At 51.6% G+C, this 27,420-nt stretch overlaps 1 protein-coding gene across 1 annotated transcript; it reads right to left on the reverse strand.

The window, feature by feature from the left end:
• Window positions 1–723: 723 nt before the first annotated feature.
• On the reverse strand, window positions 724–23,729 carry EHD1 (EH domain containing 1). Its single transcript, XM_084761085.1, has 5 exons — window positions 23,066–23,729; window positions 19,670–19,767; window positions 6,488–6,900; window positions 3,243–3,407; window positions 724–2,790 (listed from the first exon to the last, which is right to left on the reverse strand). The coding sequence occupies exons 1-5, from the start codon at window positions 23,467–23,469 to the stop codon at window positions 2,266–2,268; spliced, it is 1,605 nt and encodes a 534-aa protein (XP_084617211.1). The 5' UTR covers window positions 23,470–23,729; the 3' UTR covers window positions 724–2,265.
• Window positions 23,730–27,420: the final 3,691 nt, after the last annotated feature.

Below are 27,420 nucleotides of genomic sequence, written 5' to 3' on the forward strand. Positions count from 1 at the left end.
TGAGCTCTGGCAAACTTAGCACAAAGTTAAGATCATGGGAGAGTTGAGTGTCAGTCTATGGCGCCTGGACAGTCAGACCTGCCTTAGCCACACAGCTGGACCCTAGAGGCAGCTGCTGGTCTGAGGTAAACACCTGTTTGTCCTTGCTTCCATCCCAACCTTGCACGGAGCAGTCTCTCCTGGGTGTGTCACTCCCAATTTGTCATCCTTTCCTCTCTTGTCAGAAACAGGTTGCCTATCTGTGACATCAGCTGGCTCTAAACAACCCCACCCAGAACTGTGGATTTTTTCAGCCTCGGCTGTCTTCCAAGCTGGCTGGGCTGTCTCCAAACCTGCCTTGGGGCAAGCGAGGAGCCAAGTGGCTCTGGAGCCCTGGAGCTTTTGTTTACAAGATCCCTCCGCACTCTGCTACAGTGCATTTGCCTGCTTATGGCAGTCTGGCATGGCGGCCGCAATGTGGAGGTGGTGGGAGGTGGCCCAGCATAATTGGTGTTGTGGACTTCTGAGACAGGCTCTCGCGGAGCCCAAGCTGATCAACTCCCTCACTCCACAGTCCAAGTGCTGGGCTATGAGTGTGCACCATCAAGTTCAGCTCCCATCAGTCTTGTCAGCTTCAACATTGCACAGGGGGTGAGTGGTCATGGACTCCTTTGGGAACCCCTTGCAGAGATTCCAGGGGTGTCTCCTTGGCCAGGAAAGACAAGGGAGCATGAGAAGCTGTGGCACAATTAAACTTTCTTTAATGCAAGAAACAAAACGGTCTTCACTCAGCTACTCTTCCCACAGGTGAGGACAGAGCTCGCTGGACTTTGAACAGTGAACCTGAGAGCCTGTCGCCCATCCTCAGCCACTAGCAGGAGTGAAGGGCTGAGGCAGGAAGGTAGCAGGCCAGGCTGGAGCTCAGCCTCTGTGAGGCTCAGGGGTGCTGGGGGTTGGCAGGCAGCTCCCTGGAGCCCATGGGCAGTGGCAGGTGAGTAGGCCTCACTGCTCTACTCATCTCCACAGAAAGCCTGCCCGACAGCCAACCACTGGCCATAGGTGTCCAGGTCCCCAAGGCTGCAAGGAGGTGGCTAAAGTGGTCATTTTCTAGCTCTGGCTTCTTATTGCTCAGTCTGGGGACGTCCGTCGGGACACCCAAACCTCCTTGGCTCAGCAGGGGAGGAGGGAGAGGAAGGAAATGAGAGGATGAGGGAAGGGGCTGGGTTTTCTCCACTGTCCTGCTGCATGGACACTACACCCAGGCCAGAGCCACAGGCTTCCTCTTACAGCCCCAAAACACCGCCGGGTCACAGGACCTGCCCCAAGGCAGAAAGGGGCTCCAGGAAGCTGCCATAAGGCTGACACCCGTCTGAGCAAGAGTTGGGGTGACCTCTCCACAGCCAGAAAGCAAACTCAAGCTCAGGGGGCCTTCTCAGTGCCGGGTCTGGGGTGAAGCTGCTCCAAGCCGGAGTGTAGGAAAGGAGAGACAAAAATCACAGCTTTGAACAAGTGTTGTGAAAGTTACTGGAAAATTTGGTCACGTATAAAGTGTCACTTTGTAGAACAATATGTAGCTTATGTATTTTCCTGGAAGACACTGTCTCTTGGCCCTTCAGCCCCCCACAAAAGTTAACAGTGGCTGGGTCTTCTGCCTGTGGCTGCTGCGCTGGCTGGGATGTCAGAGAGGGGGTGTGAACACAAAGGAAAGGTGCTGCACCCCAGACCACAGCAGAGGCATGGAGGAGCTCACCCAAGCACAGAACACAGCTAGTAGGAAACAAGCCACTGACTGTCCCATGAGTAAGCCCCAGGCTGAAAACAGAGGGAGCTAGGGGCCTCCTGTCAAGCAGCCCAGGGCAGCTGATACAGGTATGCCAGGGTCAGGGAGAGGTGATTCTCCAGAGTCACTGTAACTGCCTGGCTGGGGAAAGGGAGAGAGGCTGAGGTGGGGCTGTCAGACAGAAGAGGCAAGAAAAAAGGCTGCCTCTAACGTTATATATTAAAAATATCATGGTTCTTGTGCACAAAATCCCACTGTTCACATCCAGTCATCACCCATGCCTCCCTGCTGAACCCCAGAACAGCTTGAAAACAAAGATGGTGGTTTTCCTATTTAAGAGCTGAGGAAACATCACTCAGTCTTTATGGACCTTGAAAAATGGTGACCCTCTCCCTCCCTCCATCTCTGCCCCTCCAGGCCCCAGCCCACCTGGGCAGACAAGGAGCTGGCAGGTACAAAGTGCCAGTAGCCCTGGGGGTCGCGGGGGAAGGTATCAGGCAGGGCTGTTACTCATGCCTCCGTTTGGAGGGTGGGATGAGGTGTGGAGGAAGGTCAGCGGGCAGCTCGTGGCCCTCTAGCTTGACCTTGATAAGGTGGTTGGCCAAGGCAAACTCCTCGTCATCCAGCAGGCCGTCCTTGTCCACGTCAGCCAGCTTCCAGATCTTCCCCAGCACTGTGTTGGGCAGCTTGGACTTCACCATCTCTTTTTTGGCATTAGCGCCTGTGATCTTGCCATTGACAGGAGACAGTGTGTAGAAGATCTCATCATAGGTGGGCTTGTCCTTGCCAACCACCCACTCAACATCATCAATACCCTCGCCAGCCCCTTCACCGTAGCCATGCCCAAAGGGCCCATTCATGGTGCCATCAAAAGCACCACCCTTCACGGCCTGTGAGGGCATCAGGGACTCCTCCTGGCGCACCATCACCATCAGCCGGGCTATGTCATTGGCCAGCATGTCATCCACTGTATCCAGCAGCTTGGGTTTCAAGGCCTGGAACTTGCTGAAGTCCTGGGTCTGCAGGAGCTCCTATGAGCGGGGGAGGAGGAAAGAGAGGCCTAGATGGGGCAGCCTCCCAGACTCCAGGCACAGTGAACTGAGCTAGGCTACCCAAGAGGGGAGAGTGGCGCTCCCACTTAGCAGCTCAGGAACTGGGCTAGTGCTGAAGGCCTGGGCTCCTCACTCTGCGCATGAGGTCACAGGAGCACCACCATCCATCCCAGGCTGCTGTGAAGATTCACCGACAGCCATACCCCACCCCAGGGCTGAGTCACCACATTCTCCTCTTTTGTGTCAGTGTCTCGACCTAGGTCAGCTCTGATTCGAGCTGGGGAACTGGTGACTAACCCAGCTGCTTCCTCTTGTGGAGGCCCTGCCCTAGAGAGCTGGGATTCCCTCCAGAACCACTGCCCAGCACCCTGGGCCTGCCTCAGCCCCACGAAAAGCACTCAGAATGGTCCAGGCTGGCCTGGTGACTGTACCTGCATCTTGCGCAGGCTTGGGAAGTCGCCAGAGGAGATCTGGTGCTCCCGCTCAATTTTCTGGTAGATCTCTCCCAGGTTGTTCACCAGCTCTTTCTTCTTGCTCTCTTTTCCAAAGACATTGGGCATCTCCTTCTTGAGGGAGCTGATGATGTAAGCATGGACCTGAATGGACAGGAAGAAGTGGGCTTCAGGGACTTGCTTGGCACATTGCCCTTTAGTACCTGAAGTTCACTGCTTGGGCAAAGGGAAGCAGAAAGTCAAAGTCAAGCTAGAAGTTGAAACCACCATCACAGGAGCCCAATGGCCTCAGAGTAACCCCAATTCTGACCAGGGTGTGACAGCTCACTGCCACGGGGATGGAAGAGAGGAGAGGGTACCCTAATAGAAGACAGGTGATATTCTTTGTTTTTGTTTTTCTAGACAGGTTTCTCTGTGTAGGCCAGGCTGTCCTGAAACTCAGAGATACACCGGCCTCTGCCTCCTGAGTGCTGGGATTAAAGAACGTATCATCACTGGCCCCGCAAAACCTAGTTATTTTTATTCTATGTGCACTGGTGTTTCTACTGTGGCCAGAGGAAGGCTCTGAGGCAAAGGCTTGCCAAGGAACTTAGCCCGGGGACCACAGAAAGCAGACTACAGCTCAGTTCTGCCTTTCTGTCTGCTGGCTTCTCCTGCACTGCCTTTTCAACAATATAAGGCACACACTGCTGAGCCACAGAAAGCTGTGTGGGAGCCTCTGCCCGACATACATCTGATCGGTGCTCAAGATGAGTCCCTAGTTGAGTTCCACTTGAGTGGTATCCATGTGTCAACAGAACAGGCTGAGATGACTCAAGACCAGAAAATTCCAGGACAGCTTTCTCCAGCTCCCCCAGCAGGCCCTGCTCCCTACTCAGCCTGGCCCCAAACCAGCCAGGGGAGCACGCTCCCCGACCCAAGGCTAGCACCAGCTTTTCCAGGAAAGCTATGGTAGGCACATCACACAAAGCCAGCCACAGCTCTGCAGACACAAGCCAAGGAGAGCTCCTCTCACTCCAGGAAAAATGAACAGTGGGGTGAGAGTGGTGTGGAGCTGAGCTGGTCTGTGGCCTCAAGAGCTGAGCACTACCTGACAGTTCCCCTTAGGACCTTTAGGACCCTGGGCCAGTTACACGGGGAGTCTCTTGAGTTCCTTGCTCACCAGGAGGCCCTACATGTAGACATTTGGAGATGCTGAAAACAACTCCAGTTCTGTGCCCTGTGAAGAGAATGGGAAATGCCATAAGCTACCACCTTGCTGGCCAGGGTACTTGAGTGACAACGGCGTGACACTTGGCAGCAGAAAAGGATAAAACATCAGTCTTGGTTGCCCTGGCTAGGGAACCCCCAAATATTCCATGACTGGTCTTGAGGCACCGGTGGGTGCCTGGTACTGAGAGTATGTACAGACACTAGCCTCAGAGCTGCAAAAACAATGGCACAGGGATGGCTGAGAAGCACCTTCTCTGGTCCTGAAGTGATTATGTCAACGGTGCACGTTTCTCCTTCTCTATGTGCCCCAGTTGGCTGTAAACACCCTGCCCTTTGAGATGTCTTCCTGGAGAGATGGTAGCTCAAAGGTCAGGTCTCTTGAGCAGAGAGCCAATCCCTTTCAAGGGAGGAGACAATCAGGAAACTACTTTTGCGGTGCTTTGGTTTTTGTTGGTTTTTGTGTTTTGAGTCAGGGTTTCTCTGTGTAGCCCTGGCTGTCCTGAAACTCTCCTTGTAGACCAGGCTGGCCTTGAACTCACAGAGATCCACCTCCTTCTGCCTCCCAAGGTCTGGGATTAAAGACGTGTGCTACCAGGTCTTGCTAGGTTGTTCAGGCTAGTTTCAAACTATATGTTCAAAGGATTCTGCTGCCTCAGCCTCCAGAGTAGTCTGACAATGGGCTCATCACAGCATCTGCTTAGAGTCCGTTTGGTTTTTGGTTGTTGTTGTTGTTGTTGTTTGTTTGAGACAGGTAGAGTCCGCTTTTAAAGACTAAACTGATAGCCAGGTGTGATGGCACACGTCTTTAATCCCAGCACTTGGGGAGGCAGAGACAGGTGGATCACTATGAGTTTGAGGGCAGCCTGGTCTACAAAGAGTCCAGGACAGCCAAGGCTACAGAGAGAAACCCTGTCTAAAAAAAAAAAATAAATAAATAAAATTAAAAAAATAAATAAATAAATAAATAAATGAATAAGAAAGAAAACTGAAAGTGTGATCCCTGCTAAAAGGGTCTAGACCGGTTCACTATCCCACCATCCGTCCCATCAAGCCTTCCTGTTCATCACTAAATATATGCTCCCTTCCTGTGACTCTCTCAGCAGCCCATGCTGTGAGACTCAGCCAACAGCTCACTAGCACCACTGATCTTCGTTTCCTAGCTCTGGCCATTTCGGACTCTATCTCTGTTTTTGTTTTTGTTTTTCGAGACAGGGTCTTTTGGTGTAGCCTTAGCTGTCCTGGACTCACTTTGTAGACCAGGCTGGCTTTGAACTCACAGCGATCCGCCTGCCTCTGCCTCCCGAGTGCTGGGATTAAAGGCATGCGCCACCAAGCCCAGCCTCATTTTGGACTCTCAAACAGGCTTAGCTGCCACTAAGGTTCCAGGGCTTCAAGCAGCTCAGAAGCTAGTGTGAGCCTGGGCATGGCCTGCCTACAAAGCTGCCACCAGGGGTCTGGACTGCAGCATCTAGCACTGTCTGGGCTACAGCTTGGCATCATCTTTTTCCTAATATTTCCTGTCCCAGCTTACACATCAGGTCCCACAGTGGCCTCCTAAGTCCCTGTATCTTACGAGGATGGCTCCTCAGCCCTCCACTCAGGCAGAACCAGCGCCTACCCAGCAACACCAAATAGCCAGTGATTCTCCTTTGTATGTGTGTTCTTCCATGAAAGCGTGAATGGAGCTGTGTGTGTCACTCCCTACCCCTGAGTCCACAATGTTCAGTGCCAAGCTGAGCACGCACAAGCAGGCCTGCACATTCCACTTCCTGGTGGCCTCCTTTCTTCTACAGTAACTTCCTGTTTGATAGTTCTGAGGAGTGTGCATGTCCTTTGCATTATTCTCTGCTCTAGATAGGATATAAGCATCAGAGAGAACAAGCTGAAATGACCCAGGTAAAGGCCCTTAGTCAACCATAGGTTACACAGTGATTACACAGGAAAAGTGGTAAGTATGGTAAACTGGGCCCCAGGAGCCAGTCCCAGAGCCCCTCCCCAGCCCCAGGGTCTACCTTGGCCAGCCTGGCCCGCTTGATCAGGTCGTTGAGCTTCCTAAGGGCAGCATTTCTGGGTAGAGACTGGATGTCTTTGAAGAGGTCCTGCTCCTCTGCCTCGAAGAGCTTCCGGTTGTCAGGGATGAGCAGTGGGTGTGACCAGAAGGAACCAATGTAGACACGGACCACCTCGGGGGTGTTGATGATCTTCCCCAGGGACCACATGAGAGCGCCATACACTCGCATCAGCTGCTGGGTCTCAATTTGGTCAGCTTTGTTCAGCACCACACGGATCTTGTCCTCGTGATTTTTGAGGGCCTTAATGACTTCTGAGAACTCATCTGAGATGTCCAGCTTGTGGGCGTCAAAGAGCAGAATGATGCGGTCCACACGCTCAGCAAACCACTCAAGGACAGCCGCAAAGTCATAACCTGAGGGAGGATCAGGACAGGACTGAGCACAGCCCCAAGGCCCAGGCTGCCCTGCTGCTTCTGAGCAAGAGGATGGCTGGAATTTCTAGGTCAGAAGTTAACTTGTAGATTCCTAAAATGCTCTGGTGTGAACAGTACAGCAGCCCAAAAGCAGACTCACTGGTCTCTTCTGCCCCAAGGGACAGCATTTTTACCGTGTGACATGGACAGATGCTCAGGCAAAGCAAGCCACTGAGCTTATGTGACAGCTCAGCACTGTAATGTTTTGTTTTGTTTTTTCAAGACAAGGTTTCTCTGTGTAACCTTGGCTGTCCTAGACTCACTTTGTAGACTAGGCTGGCCTCAAACTCACAGAGATCTGCATACCTCTGCCTCTTGAGTGCTGGGATTAAAGGCGTGCACCACCACGGCCTGCTCAGCACAGTAGCATCAGCTGTGTGCCTTGAACACAGTGACTATAGGCAGCAACACTCTCACCTGCAGCATCCATCCATCCATCCAGGGTCTGTTTAAATGCCAGATCCCTGGGTAAGCCTCACTCATTTTCTACAATAGGGGCTGGTAAGCTCAGGGACCAAAACTGCCCATCATTTGCTTGTGTGAGTAAAATTTTATTGAAAGAAAGGCACTCATTTACATGTCTATGCCAACTTTTGTTAGTAATAGCTGAGTCCAAATGTTGCAACAGAAACCAAAAGTCCAGGCCGGGCGATGGTGGCGCACGCCTTTAATCCCAGCACTTGGGAGGCAGAGGCAGGCAGATCGCTGGGTTCGAGGCCAGCCTGGTCTACAAAGAGAGTCCAGGACAGCCACGGCTACACAGAGAAACCCTGTCTAAAAAAAAAAAAAAAAAAAAGAAACCAAAAGTCCTACATAGCTGACAAGACCAATTCCCAACCCTCCAAGAAAAAGGTCTGCTGACCTCTGTTTTCCAACAAGCCCTCAAAAGTACCACAGACCACTTCCCTTTTTTGTAGGTCTTAATACTTCTCTAAAACTAAGCCACTGACCTGAGCAGACTCTAGCCCTAAACCTTACTCTATGCTGTTTCTCACCCCAACTAAAGTGACCTTTAGCCGGGCGTGGTGGTGCATGCCCTTAATCCCAGCACTCAGGAGGCAGAGGAAGGCCATCACTCTGAGTCTGAGGTCAGTCTGGTCTACAAAATAAGTCCAGGGCAGCCAAAGCTACACAGAGAGAAATTGTCTTGAAAAACCAAAAATAAATAAATAAATAAATAAACCAAATAAACAAACAAACCTAAAACAAAACAATAACGAAAACTGAATGGCTGTGAAGACGTGCATGAGCTTTAGTGGTTTCCTTGCTGAGGGCCAGGATGCAGATGAGGTGGGAGGTCCTGAAGGGAGTCACAGCCTGGGGTTCAAAAAGAAAGCTGCATGTCTGACATGGTGGAGCCTGTCATTTCCCATATAAACGCAGGCCAGTGAACTCTGGACTCAAACAGTGCTTTAACTTGCACCCGGCTTGACAACTGTGCCTCGTCTGATGCTTTCCCCCAGAACGCCCCAGCTTTTAGGAACACTAGGCAAAGCTAGAGGACCAGAAACATCAGCCCAGAGCCATAGGAACAGCCTGGCCTCTCCAGCTGAATCTGGACACTCTCCTTGGCTCTGGGCTCAGTCTCCTGTCACTAACCTCATATGCACAAGTTCCGGGTCACCCCAAATGTAGGCCAGCCCTCTAAGAACCACTAAGTACTTCCCAGAAAGTTGCCAAGACCAAAAAAGATGAGCCATGGAAGCCACTCAGAAAACAGTCTGAAAGAGGCAGGCTCTCACCCCACAGCCTGCTCCAGCACTCTCCGGGAAAACCACTCCACCTCGGGAGGGCTGACATGCAATCTCCAGATGTGGAGGGCAGGAAGACTGCAGGGGTGGGGGATCCCGAGGGAAGGAGAGTGTCAAGGACTAAATATGGCCCTTGACACCCACCATCCCGTTCCCAAAGGCTGCCGACACTGCATCACACAGCACAGGGCCTTGGCCTGGCCTGGTCACTGCTCCCCATCCTGTGTGTAAAGACTTTGGGCTCCGGGATGGTGGAGTTTAAGAGGTGCTAGGTTAGACAGGTCAAGCAGATACAAAGCTTGTCAGACAAGTGGCTTCAGGACGGACAGCAGCCAAAGCCACAAAGAAATGCACCTCTCCCCACACTGGGGCATCCATAGGGACACAGGCTTTGAAATATGATAACATATTTATTTGCATAGCATGAGGAAGGCTCTGGGTTCAATCGCAGGCAATGCCAGAAAACAAGTAACAAAAACAAAGCAGGCCCAATGAGACAGCTCGCAGGTGCTGGCCTGGTGGTCTGAGTTTGGGTCCTGGGACAACCTTCTCTATACGGTTTTTTTCCAGCCTGTACATGCCTGGCACACAGGGACTTGGGGCACACAGGCCAGCAGGCTACGGCTACCTCACAGGGAAAGGTACACTGAGCTGCAGAAAGAGCCTCTCCTGTGTGTGCTTGGTTGGGTGTCAGGGCTTCAGGTTTCTGTGCACAGTTCCAGCAAGTGCCAGGTCACTGCATGTCAGCAACCAGCAGTCAGCCAGTTCCAAAGTACAAGGCCCTTGCTCCCTGCAGCTGGCTGAGAGCAGGGAGGGGGCCCCAGGAGTGAGCTGTCAGCAGAAAACCGGAAGGGAAGCTCTAGAGCAGCAGAATAGTGGGGAAGTAGAGGCCAGGAGAGGTAGCTGTTGCTCAGAGCTCTCTGGGATGCACCCCAACTGACCCCAGGGGCCTGCCCGGGGCACTGAAGCCTTCTATGTGAGCTCTAGGAGGACAGCACAGTGCTGAAGAAGCGCTGACTCAGAAACTCTGATGCTCCTGCTTAACAAAGTAAGGCCTCTGCTCTTTCCCAGTCAACCCATTTGGCTCCATCCAAAGCTGAAGCTAATTCACACAGCTGGGGCAGGAGTGAGGCCAAATCCCAGTTCCTGGGAACAGGGGAACCCTGGGCCAAGCACAACTGGTCCTGTTGGCTTTGGCTAGGCAGCTAGGACTGCAGCAGGGAAGCTGAGGTCACCTTCCCAAGCCCTACCCAGTGCGGCCTCAATCCCTTTCCTCTGGGTGGCTGAAGGGAACACAGAAATGAGAGAAGTGGGAGGAGGCTCTTTGCTGGCGCCTCTCCCACAAGCCCAGTTCATGGCCATCACCACATTAGCTGTGTTTTGTGTGTTTGTTTTTCTTTTTCTGGGCGAACAGGGTCTTACGATGTAGCCCTGGCTGGCCTGGAACTCACTATGAGACCAGGCTGGCATCAAATTCAGAGATTCAGCTGCCTCTGCCTCTCAAGTCTAGGGATTAAAGGAATCGACCACCATGTCCAGCTCCATTAAGTCTTCTTTTTCCCTTTTCCAGGTGAAGAGAATTTCCTGGTTAATTATTTTTGGATGCCCAAAGTGGTCCCACAGCACACTATCCAGCAAGGAGCTCCAGCAGGTAACAGGACTTCACCCACAACACACCCACAGCATAAAGAGAGCCGTGTGTCCACCAAAAGGAAAAGAGGGCCCTACGGGGCACACAGCCCCAGAGGATGGGCTAGACAGAGAAGCCAACTGTAGTAGCAACCCAGACACTCAGGTAAGGGACAAGCAGCCATGTCAATAAGTGGAACAAACCAGTCTGAGAGGACCAACCCTGAAAGCCATGGATCCCCTATGTAGAAGTTAGGGTGTCATCCTCAGAGAGGATGGTGGAGCTGGGGCTAGGGTAAAGGGCAGGGACCAGCGTTTACTGAGAAGGGTCTAGGAAAAGGCAGTTCTAAGGTCGATAGTGTAATGGCTGCACAGCAACGCAAAGGCACCAACCCCTCAACTATTCCCAAGAATGTGTAAACCGCACATCTTTATAAATTAAGTACATTTTACCACAATGAAAAAAGTCAAAGAAGTTCAGGTGTGATGGTGCGTGTCTATAATCCCAGCACTTTGAAGGTAGAGGCAGAGAATCGGGCATCAAGGTCATCCTTGGGGAAATAAGGAGTTAGGCTCAGCCCAGGCTGTATGATGTTCTGTTCGTTTGTTTGTTTGTTTGTTTTGGGTTTTTCAAGACAGGGTCTCTCTGTGTTAGCCTTATCTGTTCCAGACTATCTTTGTAGACCAGGCTAGCCTCAAACACAGAGATCCTCCAGCTCTGCCTCTTGAGTGCTAGGATTAAAGGCCCATAGCATCACACCTGGCTGATATTCTGTCTTTAAGTACAAACCTAAAACGGGCATGGTGGTGCGCATCTCACAATCCTAGCACTCAGAGGCTGAGTAGATGCATGGCAAGTTTGATGCCATCCAAGGATGATCCTGTCCTACAAAAAATTAGAAGCCGGAGCTGGAGAGATAGCCCAGCAGTTGAGGCACTGGTTGCTCTTCTGAAAGATCCATATTCAATTCCCAGCACCCATATGGTAGCTCACAATGTACCACCTGTAACTCCAGTTCCAACAGATCTAACACTTCCTTCTAGTCTCAAAGGGCACCTTTGTGTTACACAAATAAGCACACAGGCAACACATACACAAAATAAAATACTTTTTAAAAGATAAAAACCGGAGCAGAGTGTGGTGGCACACACCTTTAATCTCAGCCCTTGGGAGGCAGAGAAGGGCAGATCATTGTGAGTTTGAGGCCAGCCTGGTCTACAAAGTGAGTATAGGACAGCCAAGGCTAAGTCTTGAAAAACCAAAATAAGTAAATAAAATAAAAAATAAAAACTGGGCTGGAGAAACGGCTCAGTAGTTAAAAGCACTGGCTGCTCTCCCAGAGGACCCAGGTTCAATTCCCAGCATCCACATGGCAGTTTACCCCTGTCTATAACTCCAGTTCCAGGGGATCTGATATCCTCACACTTATGCACATAAAATAAACAAATTAAAAACAAAACAAAACTAAAGTAAAAGCCATAGTGAGGAGAAGCAGAAATAGAGAGGAGGAGCAGAGCTCAAGGAAGGGTTGTAGCTGCTGACAGGATGACAGGAACTGAAGGCCAGCACAAGAGCTGTCCCATAGGCCCCGGTGTGAAGGGAGCCCAAGTCGCCCCAGGTGCTGCTGGCTGATCTGCACGTTAGCTGACCTTCCTGACAAGGGGTCAGAGTGGGGGCCTGGGCTGTGAGGCAGCACCCGCCCTACAGCAGCACTCTCCCGACACAGGTAGTTCCAGCAGCCAGGGAAAGTTGCTTCACACATTCCAAAAATTTCTGGAACATAAAACAATGGAGTGCTTGTCTCCTGTATACTCTTGTTTCCTGTCATTCAGACTGCATAGGCCTCATTATTTCTCACCAAAAAAGCTACATCACAGTTTCCAACTGCTCAGACCCTGGAGACAGGAGCCCAGAGCTGGGACAAGTAGCAGGGAGGACTCCTCCCGCTCAGCGTAAGCAGTACTCCAAACAGCACAGGCCAAGCGTGGAGCCTCTGCTCCCGGGTGACAAACGCTCAGGTCCGTATCAAGTCCCGTGCACAGATGTTTCTGGTAGCCTGATTCAACACTGTCTCAAGCCAGGGACAGCCCAGACCTCCTCCTGGAATGAAGGACAGTGACAAGGAGAGGAAGCCACACCCTCTGCTGAAAGCTGCAGCCTCAGGGCTGGGATACGGCCCAGACAGCACAGCGCTTCTCTGAGGAACATGAAGCTCTGGGATCAGATCAATCCCCCAAAACAATTTTTGTTGTTGCTGTTGTTTTGGGGGTCTTTTTGCTTTTTGTTTTTCTTTCTGAAACAAAGTTTCTCTGTGTAGCAGCCCTGACAGTCCTGGACTTGCTTTGTAGACCAGGCTGGCCTGGTAGATCAACAGGTCTACATTGCCTGACTCCATTTAAGAGACTTTGGAAAAGCGTCAAAGACAAATGAGTTCTTGGGTCAGGAAGAGAGGCACTATACAGGGAACTTTTCCAATTCAAGGGATGCTCTCCATCCTAGTAACAAGGGGATAATGGCTGTTGCAAAAAGGATTAATCCAAAGCCAGGCGTGGTGGTGGCACGCCTTTAATCCCAACACTCTGGAGGCAGAGGCAGGAGGATCAATGTAAGTTGGGGGCCAGCCTGGTCTACAAAGCCAAGTCCAGGACAGCCAAGGCTACAAAGAAACCCTGTCTCGAAAAACAAAACAAACAAACAAAAAAGGATTAATCTAACTCACGTACCATGGCCATAAACACATCTGACCTGAGAATTAGTAACAGCACAGGGTTGGGAGGAAAGGCAGACTGTGGTTGGGCTCACATCTCAATACTGAATTCCCTATACTCAGGAGGCAACTGGGCCCCTGGAGCAAGTTGCTTACCCTCTCTGAATTCCTGGTCCCTTCTCTGTAACCTGGGGAAGGTTGGGTGCGTGCATTGAGTGCAAGCCTGGCAGACAACCAGCACTGTGTAAACGTTTGCTCTTATTTGTTTGAGGCATTTGCATTGGTCCCAAGAAGCTGAGATCTGATGGATGTGTAGGCAAGGGCAACTTCTGAGGAGTGAAGAATGCTACGTACCCCAAATATAAACTCAACATTTGCAGGCACTTGGACCAGCTGCTCTGTAGCCCGCTGCCGACTGGCAGCCTGAGGAACAGGTGCCAAGGCCAGCACAGCCTGGTACGACGCCTCCACAGGCAGAGACGACGCACCCACAGCAGAAAGTGAGGCCAAAGCAGCATGCTTGCCTAGAGAGGGGGAGACAGGGAGAGACAGGATGGGGAATGAAGGCTTTGGGCCTAGTCATCCCTGAGGGGGCTGTGGAGTCTGTGAAACCCTGGAGTTTTAGTCTCATCACTACTAGTTGGCTGATACTTGTTTTGCACATTTTATTGTGTGCCAGGGTTAGGTAAGGGCTCAGCACATACAAGTCCCTATCACGGTTCTCAACAGCTCATGTGTTATGGTCACGAGGCTCCTGCAGTACTGACCTGTGTGGTAAACACTGTGAAACCAAGTGACAGAGAACTGAAACTTGCCCCAGGCTTCTGGGCAACCCCTGACATCATTCTCAGACTGGGCTGGAGGATGCCTGTGGCAAGCATCTCAGGGAATGGTCAATACGGCAGAGGAGCTACCTACCCATGGTGTACCCCACTTCTGACACTGGGCTCCAGATGCATGGACAGGAGTCTGGGCTGTAAGTCCCACCCAACCTCTAGGAACAGAATAGCTTAGGTAGAGCCTGGGAACCATGACATTGGGTAGGAAGGCAAGCGAAAACCCAGAGGACTAGCCAGACTGGCCCCGAGCTCTGTAAACCCTCCATGGAAAGCCAGGGTTAGTTTCTAGCTAGAGACAGAGCATCAAGGAAGACAGAAGGCAACAGGATAGCTATTCAAAGCTTTAGTCCTCTTCTGGACTAGGGCCTGGCCATGGGGGCCTGTGCTTCTAGGAAGCCCAGCCCAGCAAGAGCCTTAGCACGGTCCGATCGAAGCTCAGAGCACATGCTGCCAATACTGCATGTGCACGGCAGTGTGCACAGGTTTGAGTCCCCCAGACTCATCTCCTCAGATGGAGTTCATCAGTGACAGCAGCTTCCTCCCGTACATAGGTGCAGAGAAAACAGAGGTGCACACGGACAAGCCATGTTAGCAGGAAGGCAGGCACTAGGCCAGACAGGACGCTACTTGCTAATCCAAGTTGCAGCCACACTCCCTTTGCTGATCTAAGCACGGCTTAGCTCACACTCACACATGACAACAGTGGAGAGAGCACTGCATGCTCCCTGCCACTGCCCGCAGAAGACTGACACAAAAAGAGCCCAGTCCTAGGCATGGTAATGACCCTGGAAGCCAAGGGCACCAGCTCCACACAGCCCTGGATGCCCTTTGATTCCCTTTATCAGTCACATGGGTAGCACTCAGGAATAAATGGTCCTCCCAAAGGCCACCTTTCCCCGATGACACAAGAGAATGTTATCTCTGAAGCGACAGCAGATTAGCACGTCAAGCAAGCTGAACCTAGGACCCCAAAAGGATACAATTATTAGGGGTCCCCAGCAGAGCCAGGGCAGTTTGACCACTTTGCCAGTCCCATTTATCTTTCTTGATTGAATTCCCTGCACATGAGGACAGTGGGGGAAAGGGCAAAAAGTCAGGAGGGGCTGGCCCACACAGCAGGAGTGGATTCAAAGGGAACTGGCCACGCTCAAGCGCAATTGGCCTCCTCAAGGATGCTGTGTTTCCAAGTGTCAACTACAGACTGCAGCAAGGCTGTCAGTGTAGGCCGTGTTCCTCAGGACCTATCTTCTGAGAGGGAAACACCTGCTTTCCACTTGGGAAGCACTCTCCTGTTCTTATTTCCTCTGTGCACAAGGAAGGACTGGTGGGAAGCATCTCTGAGGAGGGTCCTCCATCCACAAGCTTATAACCCCCTTGGGGCCCACTCAGCATCCCTTAACAGGGGCCACATGATTGTCTTACTCACTGCCATAAAATGTTCACCCCCAAATCCTAACTGGGTAACATTTAAAGGGGGACTGCGGGGAACATGGGGGCGGGGGATGGGTTAGGAAAATTAGTTGATCTTGGTATTTCACTGCAAAATCCCCCTTCAATCAGAAAGAGTCTTCTGCAAATAGAGAGGAACCTGGTTGCAGGAAGCCATTTGCTACCTAGAAGGCACAGCCAGCCCACAGAACTAGTGTGTCACGTACCCTGCAGGCTACATGAGTGCGTACTGTCCGGGGAGCTCAACAGCCCCAATCAACATGCTGCTTGGAGCGGAAGTGGGCGCGCGCCTGTAATTCTTGCACTCGGGAGGCAGAGCCAGACAGATCGGTGTGAGTTCAAGGCCAGCCTGGTCTACAAAGTAAGTCTCGGACAGCCAAGGCTACACAGAGAAACCCTGTCTTGAAAAAACAAAACAGGAGCTGGAGAGATGGCTCAGTGGTTAAGAGCAGGGGCTGCTCCTCCAGAGGTCCTGAGTTCAATTCTCAGCAACCACACGGTGGCTCACAACCATCTATAATGTGATCTGACACCCTCTTCTGCCATGTAGGTGTACATGCAGGCAGAGCATTCATACATAAAATAATTTTTTTAAAAAAAAAATCTGAAATAAATAAATAAATAAAAATCTGAAAGAAAAAAAAAAAAAAGAAAAAAGAAAACAAAAACCCACAATGCTGCTGGGTGGTGGTGGTGGCGCATGCCTTTAATCCCAGCACTTGGCAGGCAGAGGCAGGAGGATCTGTGGAGGCCAGCCTGGTCTACAGAGAGAATTTCAGGACAGCTAGAGCTGTTACACAGAGAAACTCTGTCTTGAAAAGCAAACAAACAAAACCCACAATGCTGCTGGGGAGGGGTGTGGCTCAGTGGTAAGAGCATGGGACTAGCATGCTGGCAGCTCTGGGTTCCACCTCCAACACAGGAAAAAAAGAAAAATCACTCTGAAAGTGTCACTTTGGTGGCTTTCCCACAGATAGCAACCAAGTTTAAACCCTGACATGTCTCTCTCCTCACAGGAAGGCCAGGGGAAAGGTCCCAGTGGCAGGCTGGAGATGCCAGTACATAAAGTCCAAGCTGCTCTTGCCTGGGAACCACTGAGGACGCAGCAGAGCAGATGAACCGCGCTGAGGCACGCTGCACACTGGCTGCCTCTGAGTTCCTTTTCAGGAGCTTGCAAAGGCCACAAGAACCTCAAACCCTTCCTATCCCATGCCTTCCTCCAAGCCTGAAGGCCTCACCAGCAGCAGCATTCTGGCAAGACAAGCCTTTGAGGGTGGGCTATTGCCCCTTATCTGAGGCCTTGTTCTCACCACACAGCAGGCCTGCTGGAGTCTGCCTCAGCCAAAAGATAAGTCTGCAGGCCTCAAACAATGGCCAGCATACCTCAGCCCAGTGCAGGCCGGAATGGCCTCCTCCTGTAGCTCTCTTGTTTAAGAGAAACTCTGTTCTAGCTTTGGTGAAAAAGCTACTATGGGTTCCTTTCTTTCTCTCTTTTATTTTTTTTTTTTCAAGACAGGGTTTCTCTGTGTAGCCTTGGCTGTCCTGGACTCACTTTGTAGACCAGGTTGTCAATAGGCATTCTCTTAAAAACAAGTTGGAACCACTGGAAGAAAGAAATGTGGCCCCTGCTTTTTTGCAAAGGGTCCCAAAATCTGTTCCTTTGAACTTCTATCACAGTCACTTTCATGAAGAATGAGTGAGCCCAAAAACTTAACCAGTGTCCACCATGAGGCCCGCCTGTAATCCTGGCATTTGGAATGCTGAGACAGATGGATAGAAAGTTGGAGGTCAAGCAAAGCATGTGATCCCAGCACTCTGGAGGCAGAGGCAGGTGGATCTCTGTGAGTTTGAGACCAGCCTGGTCTACAAAGTGAGTCCAGGACACCCAAGGCTACACATGGGAAACCTTGTCTTGGGAAAAAAAAGAAAAAGAAAAAGCGCTGATCTGACAGCTTCTAACCTGATTAGAGACAGGCAGCTTACTGCACTGTAGTCTGATGCAACACCATGCTGGCTAGGGCCACAACTATAGAAAAGAGAAGAGAGCCCCACCTAGCACAGCCATGCAGAGAGACACATGCTTGGTCAAAGGCTGCAAGCTTCAACATCCCCCACCACAGGGCAAGGGCCAAAGGGAAGAGTAAGTTAATGAAAACCAAACCTCACTGGTGCTTGTAGAGTTTGCGAATGGATGTCATCTCCTGCCTTGGCTTCACAAATGCTGGGATTAGAGCTGCTACACCAAGCTCTTATAGTTTTCCCTTTTCTTTCTTCCAGACTTTTAAACTACCTCTGTGAAAGTGTGTGGGCTGGGCGGTGGTGGTGCACGCCTTTAATCCTAGCACTTGGGAGGCCGAGGCTGGTGGATTGCTGTGAGTTCAAGGCCAGCCTGGACTACAAAGTGAGTCTAGGCCAGCTAAGGCTACACAGAGAAACCCAGTCTTGAAAAACAAAAAACAAAAAACAAAAAACAAAAAAAAGTGTGTGAGTGCCACAGCGTGTATATGTGGTCAGAAGACACTGGTGGGTACTGTGCACATGTGGGCTCAGGGATCTATCTGACCGTTACACACTGCGCCGTTTCACTGCTTCCACAGCACTGCCCCCTCAACACACACTTTGGCTCTTTCTTTCTTGGTCTTTTTCTTTCTAGTACTGGGGACTGAACCCAGGGCCCTGCTCATTCCTGGTCAGTATTCTGCCTCTGAGTTACATCTCCAGTGAGGCTATTTTATCTCCTCCTTTGCAGTGGCTAACTCCACTTCCTCCAGCCCTCAATCTCCTAGAAGGTATTTCAACCTAAGGGCTGTTGCCCATTCTCTACCAAAGGGCCAGGGATGACACAAAGGCAGGCTCATCCTGAACCAGGACCTCATAGCAATGTGACAAACAGATGGGAGGGTCCCCTAGCCTCTGTGCTTGAACAGTCACCCTCGGAGACTTTTTTCTTGAGGCTCCAGCCCCTCTTTGAGACAGAGGTCTGTCTTTGTTTTTGAGACAGGGTTTCATGTAATCTAGGGCAGCCTCAGACTTGCTGTGTAACTGAGAATGACCCCGCATGAATTACTCATCCTCTTGCCTCTATTCTAGCTCCAATGATGGGACTATAGGCATGTGCCACCACGTCCAGTTCATGCTGTCCTGGAGACTGAGTCCAGGGCTTTTGCATGCTAGGTAAGTGTCACCAATTTAGCTACATCCCCTGCCCTCCCAGCCCCTTCTAACTACTTTTGAAAAGGCATTATCTTTATGTTTACGGAAATAAAGTTCTATTTCATTAAATTTAAAAAAAAAAAACTAAAAAAATATTTTAAAGTATGGTAAAAGGCTGGGTGTGGTGGCACACATCTTTAATCCCAGCACTCAGGAGGCAGAAGCAGGCGGATCTCAGTGGGTTAAAGGCCAGTCTGGTCTATAAATTGAGTTCTAGGACAGGCAGGGACACATAGAGAAACTCTATTTTAACCCGCCTCCCAAAAGAAGAGTTGATCTCAGGGAGAGAAGTGGGATGAAGAGGAGGGGAAGAGAGAAGGGAACTGTGGTTGGTTGTAAAATACAAGAGAATTTAAGGGCTGGAGAGATGGCTCAGTGGTTAAGAGCACTGGCTGCTCTTCCAAAGGTCCTGAGTTCAATTCCCAGCAACCACATGGTGGCTCATAACCATCTATAATGAGATCTGGTGCCCGCTTCTGCTGTGAAGGTGTATGTATAGGCAGAACACTATATAATAAATAAATAAATAAATCTTTAAAAAAAAAAAAAGAGAGAGAATTTAAAACAAGACAAAACATGGCAAAAGCTGACCAGAGCTGAAACATCTGGACTAGCCAGGGCCCTGAGCCTACAGGAAACTCTTGCACCAGCAGACAGCCCCTGGGCTAAGCAAACGGAAGCAAACACCCACCAGCACCTGGCAGCTACACATCTCACTGAGTCTCTCCTTTTGCCTGGCTGGCACAGACACTGACTAAACTTACTAGGAACTTGCAAGACATGAGAAGCACAGTGTTCCCATGCAAACAGAGACAAGGAGTCTAGGGGAAAGCCAGTGCTGACTGGGACACTTAGGCACAGCTATCAGGCAATTTCCTGCTACTTTACTTCACAGCCCAAGGCCCAGGCCTCATAGGTTCAAAAGCACCTGGCCATCCAGCATGGACGGGCTGTGATCTCAGCTAGGCTATTCTGATCACCTGAGCACAGGGAGGCAGCTGTGGCCTCAGGCCCCCCACTGTGTAGATGACGTATGAGGTAAGGAGTCTGTCACCTGAACACACTTTTAAAGCCTAGAGGGCAGCATAGGGTGTGGCTCTCCAACACAGATCCCAGTTACCTCGGCTGATGCGCTGCTTCTCTCCAGACAGGATGCCGGGAGTGTCAATGATACTGATGCTGTCCAGGACCGGGTTGGGCAGCTGTGCACACATAAACCTGCAGGACAGCAATGCCAGATATAGATACATCAGCGTGGGACTGACACTAACCCAGGTATCACAGGAGGACAAACTAACGAAAAATGCTACCAGAAGGGTCCAGCTTTAGAACTGCAGCACTTCCCTCCCTGCATTCTTTCCCCCCTAGGGTTCAGGGCTGCAGCTTCCCAGCTGCTGACTTGCTGGTGAAAGCTATACAAGCCCAGACCATGCTTCAGTTCTAAAGAGAAGCAGAAGTAGCCGGGCGTGGTGGCGCACGCCTTTAATCCCAGCACTCAGGAGGCAGAGGCAGGTGGATCGCTGTGAGTTCCAGGCCAGCCTTGTCTACAGAGTGAGTCCAATGTTACAGGAGTGCTGGAGCTCTGAACTCAGGTCTTCTTCACCTTACCCACTGGGCCATGCCCAGCCCCTGGGATGGACGTTTTCTCCTGCTGCCACCAGTAGTCAGTAGTATGGAGGGAGTACAGGCATACCATTCTTCCAGAGTCAAAGCCAGGCCAGGAAGAGGAGCCCATGACACAAGGGGAGAGCTGGGCTAAGAGTGTCCAGGAACAGCCCAGAGCAGCGATCAGCTGTTGCAAAGGGCAGAGTCCTTCAATGGACAGAGAAAAGCTCCTTTAAAAACCTCACTGAACGCCTTTAATCCCAGCACTAGGGAGGCATAGGCAGGTGAATCACTGTGAGTTTGAGGCCAGACTGGTCTACAAAGCGAGTCCAGGACAGCCAGGGCTACACAGAGAAACCCTGTCTCGAAAAACCAAAAAAACAAAACAAAACAAATCTCTGAACAAAGAAAATACAGACCCAGCCTCAATGCTGCACTAGATGAGTGTCTCCTGGGGCCCCACACCCCCAAATGATGATGATCAGTGTCCCCACAGGCTAGGGACAGGAGGCCAAAGTGAAAGATACTGTCTCCAAGTGTAGCAGACCCCAGTGCTGTAAGTCATTGTACACCAGGCCAGAAATCCCCTTGCTTGAGAAGAAAGTCCTTGACTCAATGGAGAGAGTGACAGGAAAAAGGGAGTGGAAGTGGAGTTAGCTGTGAGTAACACACACAAAAAAGTCCATAAAGGAGCACCTGCAGGTCCAGGAGAAGCCGCTACTCTGCAAGGCCCAGTGAACGGACAGCAGAAAAGGCAGGGGCAGTAATGACGCCTGCCTGGCAATGAGGATGGAGACTGTCTTAGGACTAGTGGGTGGGCCCAGCTTTGCAAGGAAGAGCATAACCACTCTTGGGATTCCCTCATGCCTGTCTCCATCTGTTCCTCTACTATCTCTGAGCAGCACTCGGGAGAAAAAGGCTAGCAAGTCAAGTCCATGACTCAATGGGTCCCTTTCAAAGTGCCAGGAAGAGCTGTATCAGGCAGAGAAAAGCCCCTTTTGTTGTGCCCTCCCTGGCCAGAGGCACCATGGTCCGCACATCCTGACACAGCTCCGGTCTTGGGCTGCACCAGCATTTAGAGACCCTCTGGAATTGGGTGGTGGCAAGAAGGAAACATAAATATAGTTCTTGGGTCCTTTAGACCCCATGCTATCCAAGTGCCAAGTGCCTGTCTGTGGCCGAGGGCTCTGGAGTTGTTCTTTTGGGGAGGGCAGAGTGGAAGTGAGTGCACAAAGCACAAAGACCAGTTCATCAGCTGGGCCTTAACCTTGACAATTCAGTGTGGCCTGGGCTTCATGAGTCACCGAGCTGGGGCAGCTGGGACGGTGTTTAAGATCGGTCTACCTCTAAAGCTCTCATTTCCACAGGTGGGAAACCTGTTTCAAAAGAGGCCTGCCCTCTCAATGAGGTGATGACATAGGACAGCTGTGGTTAGAACATCGAGTCTTCTGTGGCTCCTGAAGCAGAGACCCAAAGCATGAATGAACTCCTTAGCTCAGTAGCCAAACTTCTCACAAAAAGCCAGTGGCCTCCCTACAGGTGCAGCAAAGCGCAAACATCCTTAGGGCAGGGCTCCAGGCTACAGAGGCCAGAGCTCTGTGCTCAACCCAGGCCTGTCAAGCAAACACCAAGAAACAGACTGGCTGAAATTGCCTAGAAGGGACAAAAAGACACTAAAGGTCAGGTCTGTGCAAGAAGGCGCCTGGCTGAGCTCGCTCCAGAACAAGCTGGCCCGCCCTGCGCGATGGACAGTGTCTGCAGAGGAATGCACTCATGCAGGGCGGAGACCTGGAAAGCAGGATTCAGATTCTTTCCTCGGCTGTGTCCCCAGGCTGAATGCAGACATAGAAAGGCATGTAGAGTCACTCCTTGAAAGAGGCAGCACAGAGGGCAGGGTCAGAGTCCTGTCATGCCTCCTGGGGGTGGAGGCTGGGATGCCCCAGTGCCTTTAGAGAAGTGATCCTGGCTGTTAAAGCACCTCACGCTGGCGCTGTGATTCATTCATAGCATCCTGAGGGCGAATCTCACCTCTCCCCTTAAACTGGTGAAGCTGAAATGTGCACAAACATTTATCAACTCTATAGTAGACTATAAGTCTCGGCATTTCAGGGACCTCAGTGTTACCAACCCTGATGTCTTTTTTGTTTGTTTTTTTAGTGTTTTTTTTTTCCAAGACAAGGTTTCTCTGTGTAGACTTGGCAGTCCTAGGTTTGCTTTATAGACCAGGCTGGCCTCAAACTCACAGAGATCCTCTTGCCTCTGCCTCTCGAGTGCAAAGTCTCTTGAGGCAGCACTGACTTATTAACGTTTTCTTGCGACAGGGTCGTCTCATGTACTCCTGACTGGCCTGGAATTCACTTAAGTGCTGCTTTCAGGAGGGGTGTTGAAACTCCTTCATCCCCTGCTTGCAATGGGGGCTACCCTCAAATCAGCCGGCCAAAGCATTTCTTCCCTTACCCCTCCCTCCTACACAAAACCACTGGTCCCTGGGGATGTTTAGCAGAGAGTGAGGCAAATCATCTAAGTCTCGGGTTTTCCCATGACACTTAAAACAAACCCCTTCGGGGAAGGAGGGAGGTTGATGAGGATTAACTGGGAGCCTCCAGAATCAGGGACAAGGGAGGACAGCAATGGCTCATCTTCTCACGGAGACCCCCCACCCCAGGCTCTGTGGGATGTAGGTCTGGGGTCTACAGGAGGGTTTCAGAGCTAAATTTATAACCTGGAAGGTTCTCCGGCATTACAGAAGGTCCGACTCCCGGGTAGTTGTCAGTAGGACGAAACAAGGCCACTATCCCTGGGAGTGGTCGCCTAGGGTCTGGCGGGGGCCCTTCGGAGACAAAGGACGGCGGGGGCAATGGCTGTGGAGGCCCTCGGAGGTCCTCGCGCCCGGGGACAAGGGGTGGGGTACCTGTTGAGGAAGGCGTTGCCGAAAGCGTTGAGTTTGCGGAAGGGGCGCCGCGGGTCCACGACGAGCGCGTTGCCCGGCACCACGCCCTCGGTGGGGCCGTGCATGACCGCGATGAAGGAGTCCGTGGTGGGCTCCGGCCCGATGCGCATCCCCGGGAAGTCCTGCTCGATCAGGTGGCGGATGAAGGTGGTCTTGCCGGTGCTGTACTGGCCAACCAAGAGCACCATGGGCTTGTTGTCGAAGTCAGCGTCCTCCAGCGCGGGCGAGTGGAACTCGTGGAAGCGATAGTGCTCCTCCAGCGGCAGCAGCTTCTGCGCGTACAGCTGCCGCAGCCCCTCGGCCACCGTCTGGAAGAGCTCCGGCTCCTTCTTGCGGCGGGCATCTTTGCTCACCCAGCTGAACATGCTGCCGGAGACCGAGCTGGCTGCTACGGGACGGAGCGGCGGCTGAGCGGGACGAGGGCGCGCGGCCGAGGAGGGGCCGGCCGGCCGGCGAGGGCAGCGGGGCAGGGGGCGGGGCGCGACCCGCACTACGCAGGCGCAGGCCCGAAGACCGCCGCGAAGATCACCAGAGCGCCCTCTGCCGAGGGTCGCGCGGCCTGGGCCAGGGGCCCCTTTATAGGCTGGAGCCCGACCTTCCGGCGCCTTGGCCGCCGCCTCCGGGCGGGCCGGAGAAGAGGCGGGGGAAAGAGCCCTCCAGGCCCCGCCCCACTCGCGTGCCACGTCCTCCCTTGCTTCCCATTGGTTGCTTTCAAATCTCGCGAGCCCGTGGCCGCGGTGCCTTGGCAACCGCACCTGTTTTGCCCCGCCCCTCGAGGGGAGGCTCGCGGAAGTGGTGCTGCTGCTGCTGCTGCGGGTGCCCGAGTCTAGCGCGAAGATAACTAAGCCTACTCTCAAGCACTTCAACTGCGCTCCGCAACCGTAGTGCTTCCACCGGCTCGGAACCCCCAAAAGCACCGGGAGCTGCCTCTTCCTTGCTTCTCTGCCACACACTCCGCCCTCTTTGGTCTTTTAGCGGCTCTGGAGAGGGAGGGACAGGACAGCGGGAATAGGGAAAAGTGAGGACACCAGGTAGAGGAAAATAGGTAAGAAAGGAGGAGTGCGGTGAGACTCCACTCAGGCAGATGGACACAAATGACGTGGCCTGGCGGGGAGAAGCCAAGGTCTCACCGGAGAAGTTTCAGCTGCGGAATGGGGTAAAGAAGTTGAGGCTTTTCTAGCTAAATGGGTTTTGAGGAAGTGAAATCGGAAATTCCCTCTGTGAGGAAGAGGGGAAATGTTGGGCAACAATGAAATGTTGTGGGAATTTAGGGGAAATCAAAAGCCCAAAAACTTCCGCTTTCTCGTCAGGGACACCACCACCAGTGCCATCTTTTCTTCCGTTCTGAGTCGCAGCCTCCTGACCAGTTGATGGCTGTTTCACGGGGCTCAAGCCCCAGCCGTCATCCTCGGACCCCTTGGCTGTCTGTTAGTGAGACATCAGTGGGTGATGTCAGAGATTTGGGGACTGTGATTGTTAAGTAACTAGTAGCAGGTCACCTAAATGGAAGGAGGATCTAAGGGCCGCTGGAAAAATCTAAAGTGAGCCTGAGGAGTTGGTATTGATTAAACACACAGCTGTGCTATCAGCCGTTTGGAAACTTAGAGGAGCACTTGAACCCACCAATATGAGGCCAGCCTGGGCAACAGACTGTGTCTTAAGAAAAAAAGAAGCCAGGCATGGTGGCACACGCCTTTAATCCCAGCACTCGGGAGGCAGAGGCAGGCGGATCGCTGTGAGTTTGAGGCCAGCCTGGTCTACAAAGTGAGTCCAGGACGGCCAAGGCTACACAGAGAAACTCTGTCTCAAAAAAACAAAAACAAAAAAGAAAAGAAAAGAAAATATTGATGATGCTAGCTAGGCTCAGAGCTTAATGATAGAGCACTTACATAGCATTGCCAATGGGGCCTTCCCAGCACCACTAGAACAAACAAAAAGACTTGGATCCAACTTCATAGATTTGAGAGATTTGGAAACCTACGGGCTAGACACCTATGTCAGGGAACAAATCAGGCTGGGAGGAGAAAAGGCAGGAAGCCAAGTGGAAGACAGAATGGTGTGTATATTGGGGGGTCTAAGTCTGGGACCCAGAGAAATCAAGGTGGGGAGGTTTGGACAACCACTTCTGAGATCATTGCCAGAGAGGAACAAATTCTACCTGCTTGCAGGCTCTGACTTCCTCTTTTGATCTGGAATTTGTGGGGTTGGGGGTGTTAGTGTGCCAGGGGGTGGTTTTTTGAGTGTGGCATGGTGAGGGTGGTGTTGTGAGTGTGGCATGGTGAGGGTGGTGTTGTGAGTGTGCCAGGGGGTGGATGTGAGTATGGCATGGTGGTGTTGTGAGTGTGCCATGGGGGGTGTGAGTGTGCCATGGTACAAGTCAGAAGACAACTTTCAGGAGCTCTATTTCTACCATGCATGTCCTGAGAACTGAACTTAGGTCATGACACGCCTTGCCAGGTATTTTTGTTTTTTAACACTGAGCCATCTCACCAACCCTCGTTTCATTAGCATTTTTTTCATCCACAGTAAAACAAGTCATGGGCCCTTTTTTAGAAAGAAGCTCTTGCCAGGCATGGTGGCGCATGCCTTTAATCCCAGCACTCTTAAGTTTGAGGCCAGCCTTGTCTACAAAGTGAGTCCAGGACAGCCAAGGCTACATGGAGAAACCCGGTCTCGGAAAAAAAAAAAAAAAGAAAGAAAGAAGCTCTTGGACAGGGCCTGTCACCATCAGCTGTGCACCAGCTGGTGACCAGGAGCCTCAGGCAAGCCCAGTCCAGATTTCCTCAGCCAGCCTTAGAAGCTAAATGATTTTTGCCTCCTACACAGCCTGGATGAGGGGTCCACCCCGGAGATGTAATTTCAGGGTTAGTTCAGAGAAGAGCCGGAGGCAGAGGATCCTAAATGAGGTGGTTGTTTAGACACTGAATAGCTACCGGGAGCTCTGTCTCTGGCAGCACGCACACTGACCAGCCATAGTTTCCCCATCTCCCCAGAGCCTTGTGTACTGAAAAAACCCAGCCCCAGAAAACTGAAAACAAAATGTTCCTGGGTTATTTATAAATGAAATGAGACGTGTGTGTTCACTCGACTTTGTCCAAGGAACTGAGAGGGCTGGAAGGATGGCTGGCCCTTCCTCTTTCCCTCCCTCACTGAGGCTCAGGGGCCCAGAAATGAACTCCTGCGTCCCCAGGTCCTGTGTGCCTTCCAATCTTGTAATGTCCCAGATTGCGAAACTCCTAATTTCCCTCCCATTTGTGAGTAGGGCACGTTCTGTGTGATAGGAAGGTGCAGACAGTGAACAAGCAAACTGCACTTCCGGTTTCTCTACTGTCTGGCCTTCTGCTGTCTGCCTGGGTCCAGGACAGGTGGGCAGGATTCCAGCTATTTTCCTTAACAAACTCTGCCCCGCTGCCTGTGATTCACACACACACATGCACACACTCACTGGAAGGATAGACGCTGCCCCTAGGAAAACTACTTTCTTGCCTTCAGTCCTCTTGCTCCCCTGTTGCCTTGTTCTAAGAAAGCTGTGGGCAGGACCTGGTGGCACCTGGCGTTAATCTGAGCCAGGGAGGCAGAGGCAGGCAGATCTCTGTGAATTTGGGGTCAGCCTAGCCTACAAAGCACGGTCCAGGACAGCCAAGGCTACACAGAGATGTCCTGTCTCAAAAAGACTAAAAAAATTTGTGCATGTGTGTTTTGTATACGTGTATGCCTGTGCAATATATACATGTCTAGTGCCACTGGAGGATAAAAGAGGCGTCAGATCCCCTGGGACTGGAGTCAAGGCCGCTTGTGAATGACCATGTGGATACTAGGACTCAAACCCAGGCCCTCGTGGCCAGGACTCGAGTGCTGAGCCATCTCTTCATAGTCAACTTTGCCACCTTTGTAGAGGCACGGTCTCACTGCTTACTCCTGGCTGGCCTGACACTCATTATGTAGACCAGGTTGGCCCCCAACTCAGAGATCAGCCTATCTCTGCCTCCTGAGTGCTGAGATGAAAGTAGACCCCCATATCAGGCTTTCTAAAGACAACTTCTTAAAGAAGCATGGGAGCTTTTGTCCAAATACGACAAAAGAATTGGCCTGGGAAAAGCCCAGAACACAGGTTTCTCCCTGGCCGGGCGGTGGTTCATTCTTTCCACTTAGGAAGTCTGTTCATACGCACAGCCTTTTTGCTGCTGCAGTTGAGTAGATCTGGCAACGGACCAGTTCTATTAAAAAGTAAACAGGTCTGGAGAAATGGCTTAGTGGTTAACAGTACGTGCGGTACAAGCATGAGGACCAAAGTTCAAATCCCCAGAACCCATATT

This window comes from Acomys minous (genome assembly GCF_964271855.1).
Source record: "Acomys minous genome assembly, chromosome: 2".
NCBI classification, from domain to species: domain Eukaryota; kingdom Metazoa; phylum Chordata; class Mammalia; order Rodentia; family Muridae; genus Acomys; species Acomys minous.

Bases quoted from the DNA above. Each gene is read 5' to 3' on its own strand.
- EHD1 (XM_084761085.1), bottom strand. From the start codon at position 23,469: ATGTTCAGCTGGGTGAGCAAAGATGCCCGCCGCAAGAAGGAGCCGGAG. The intron at 6,901-19,669 runs GTAACTGGGATC...ATCCTCCCTCAG, and splicing joins GAAGCAGCGCATCAGCCGAG to GTTATGACTTTGCGGCTGTC. The intron at 3,408-6,487 runs GTAGACCCTGGG...CTGTCCATTCAG, and splicing joins AGCGGGCCAGGCTGGCCAAG to GTCCATGCTTACATCATCAG.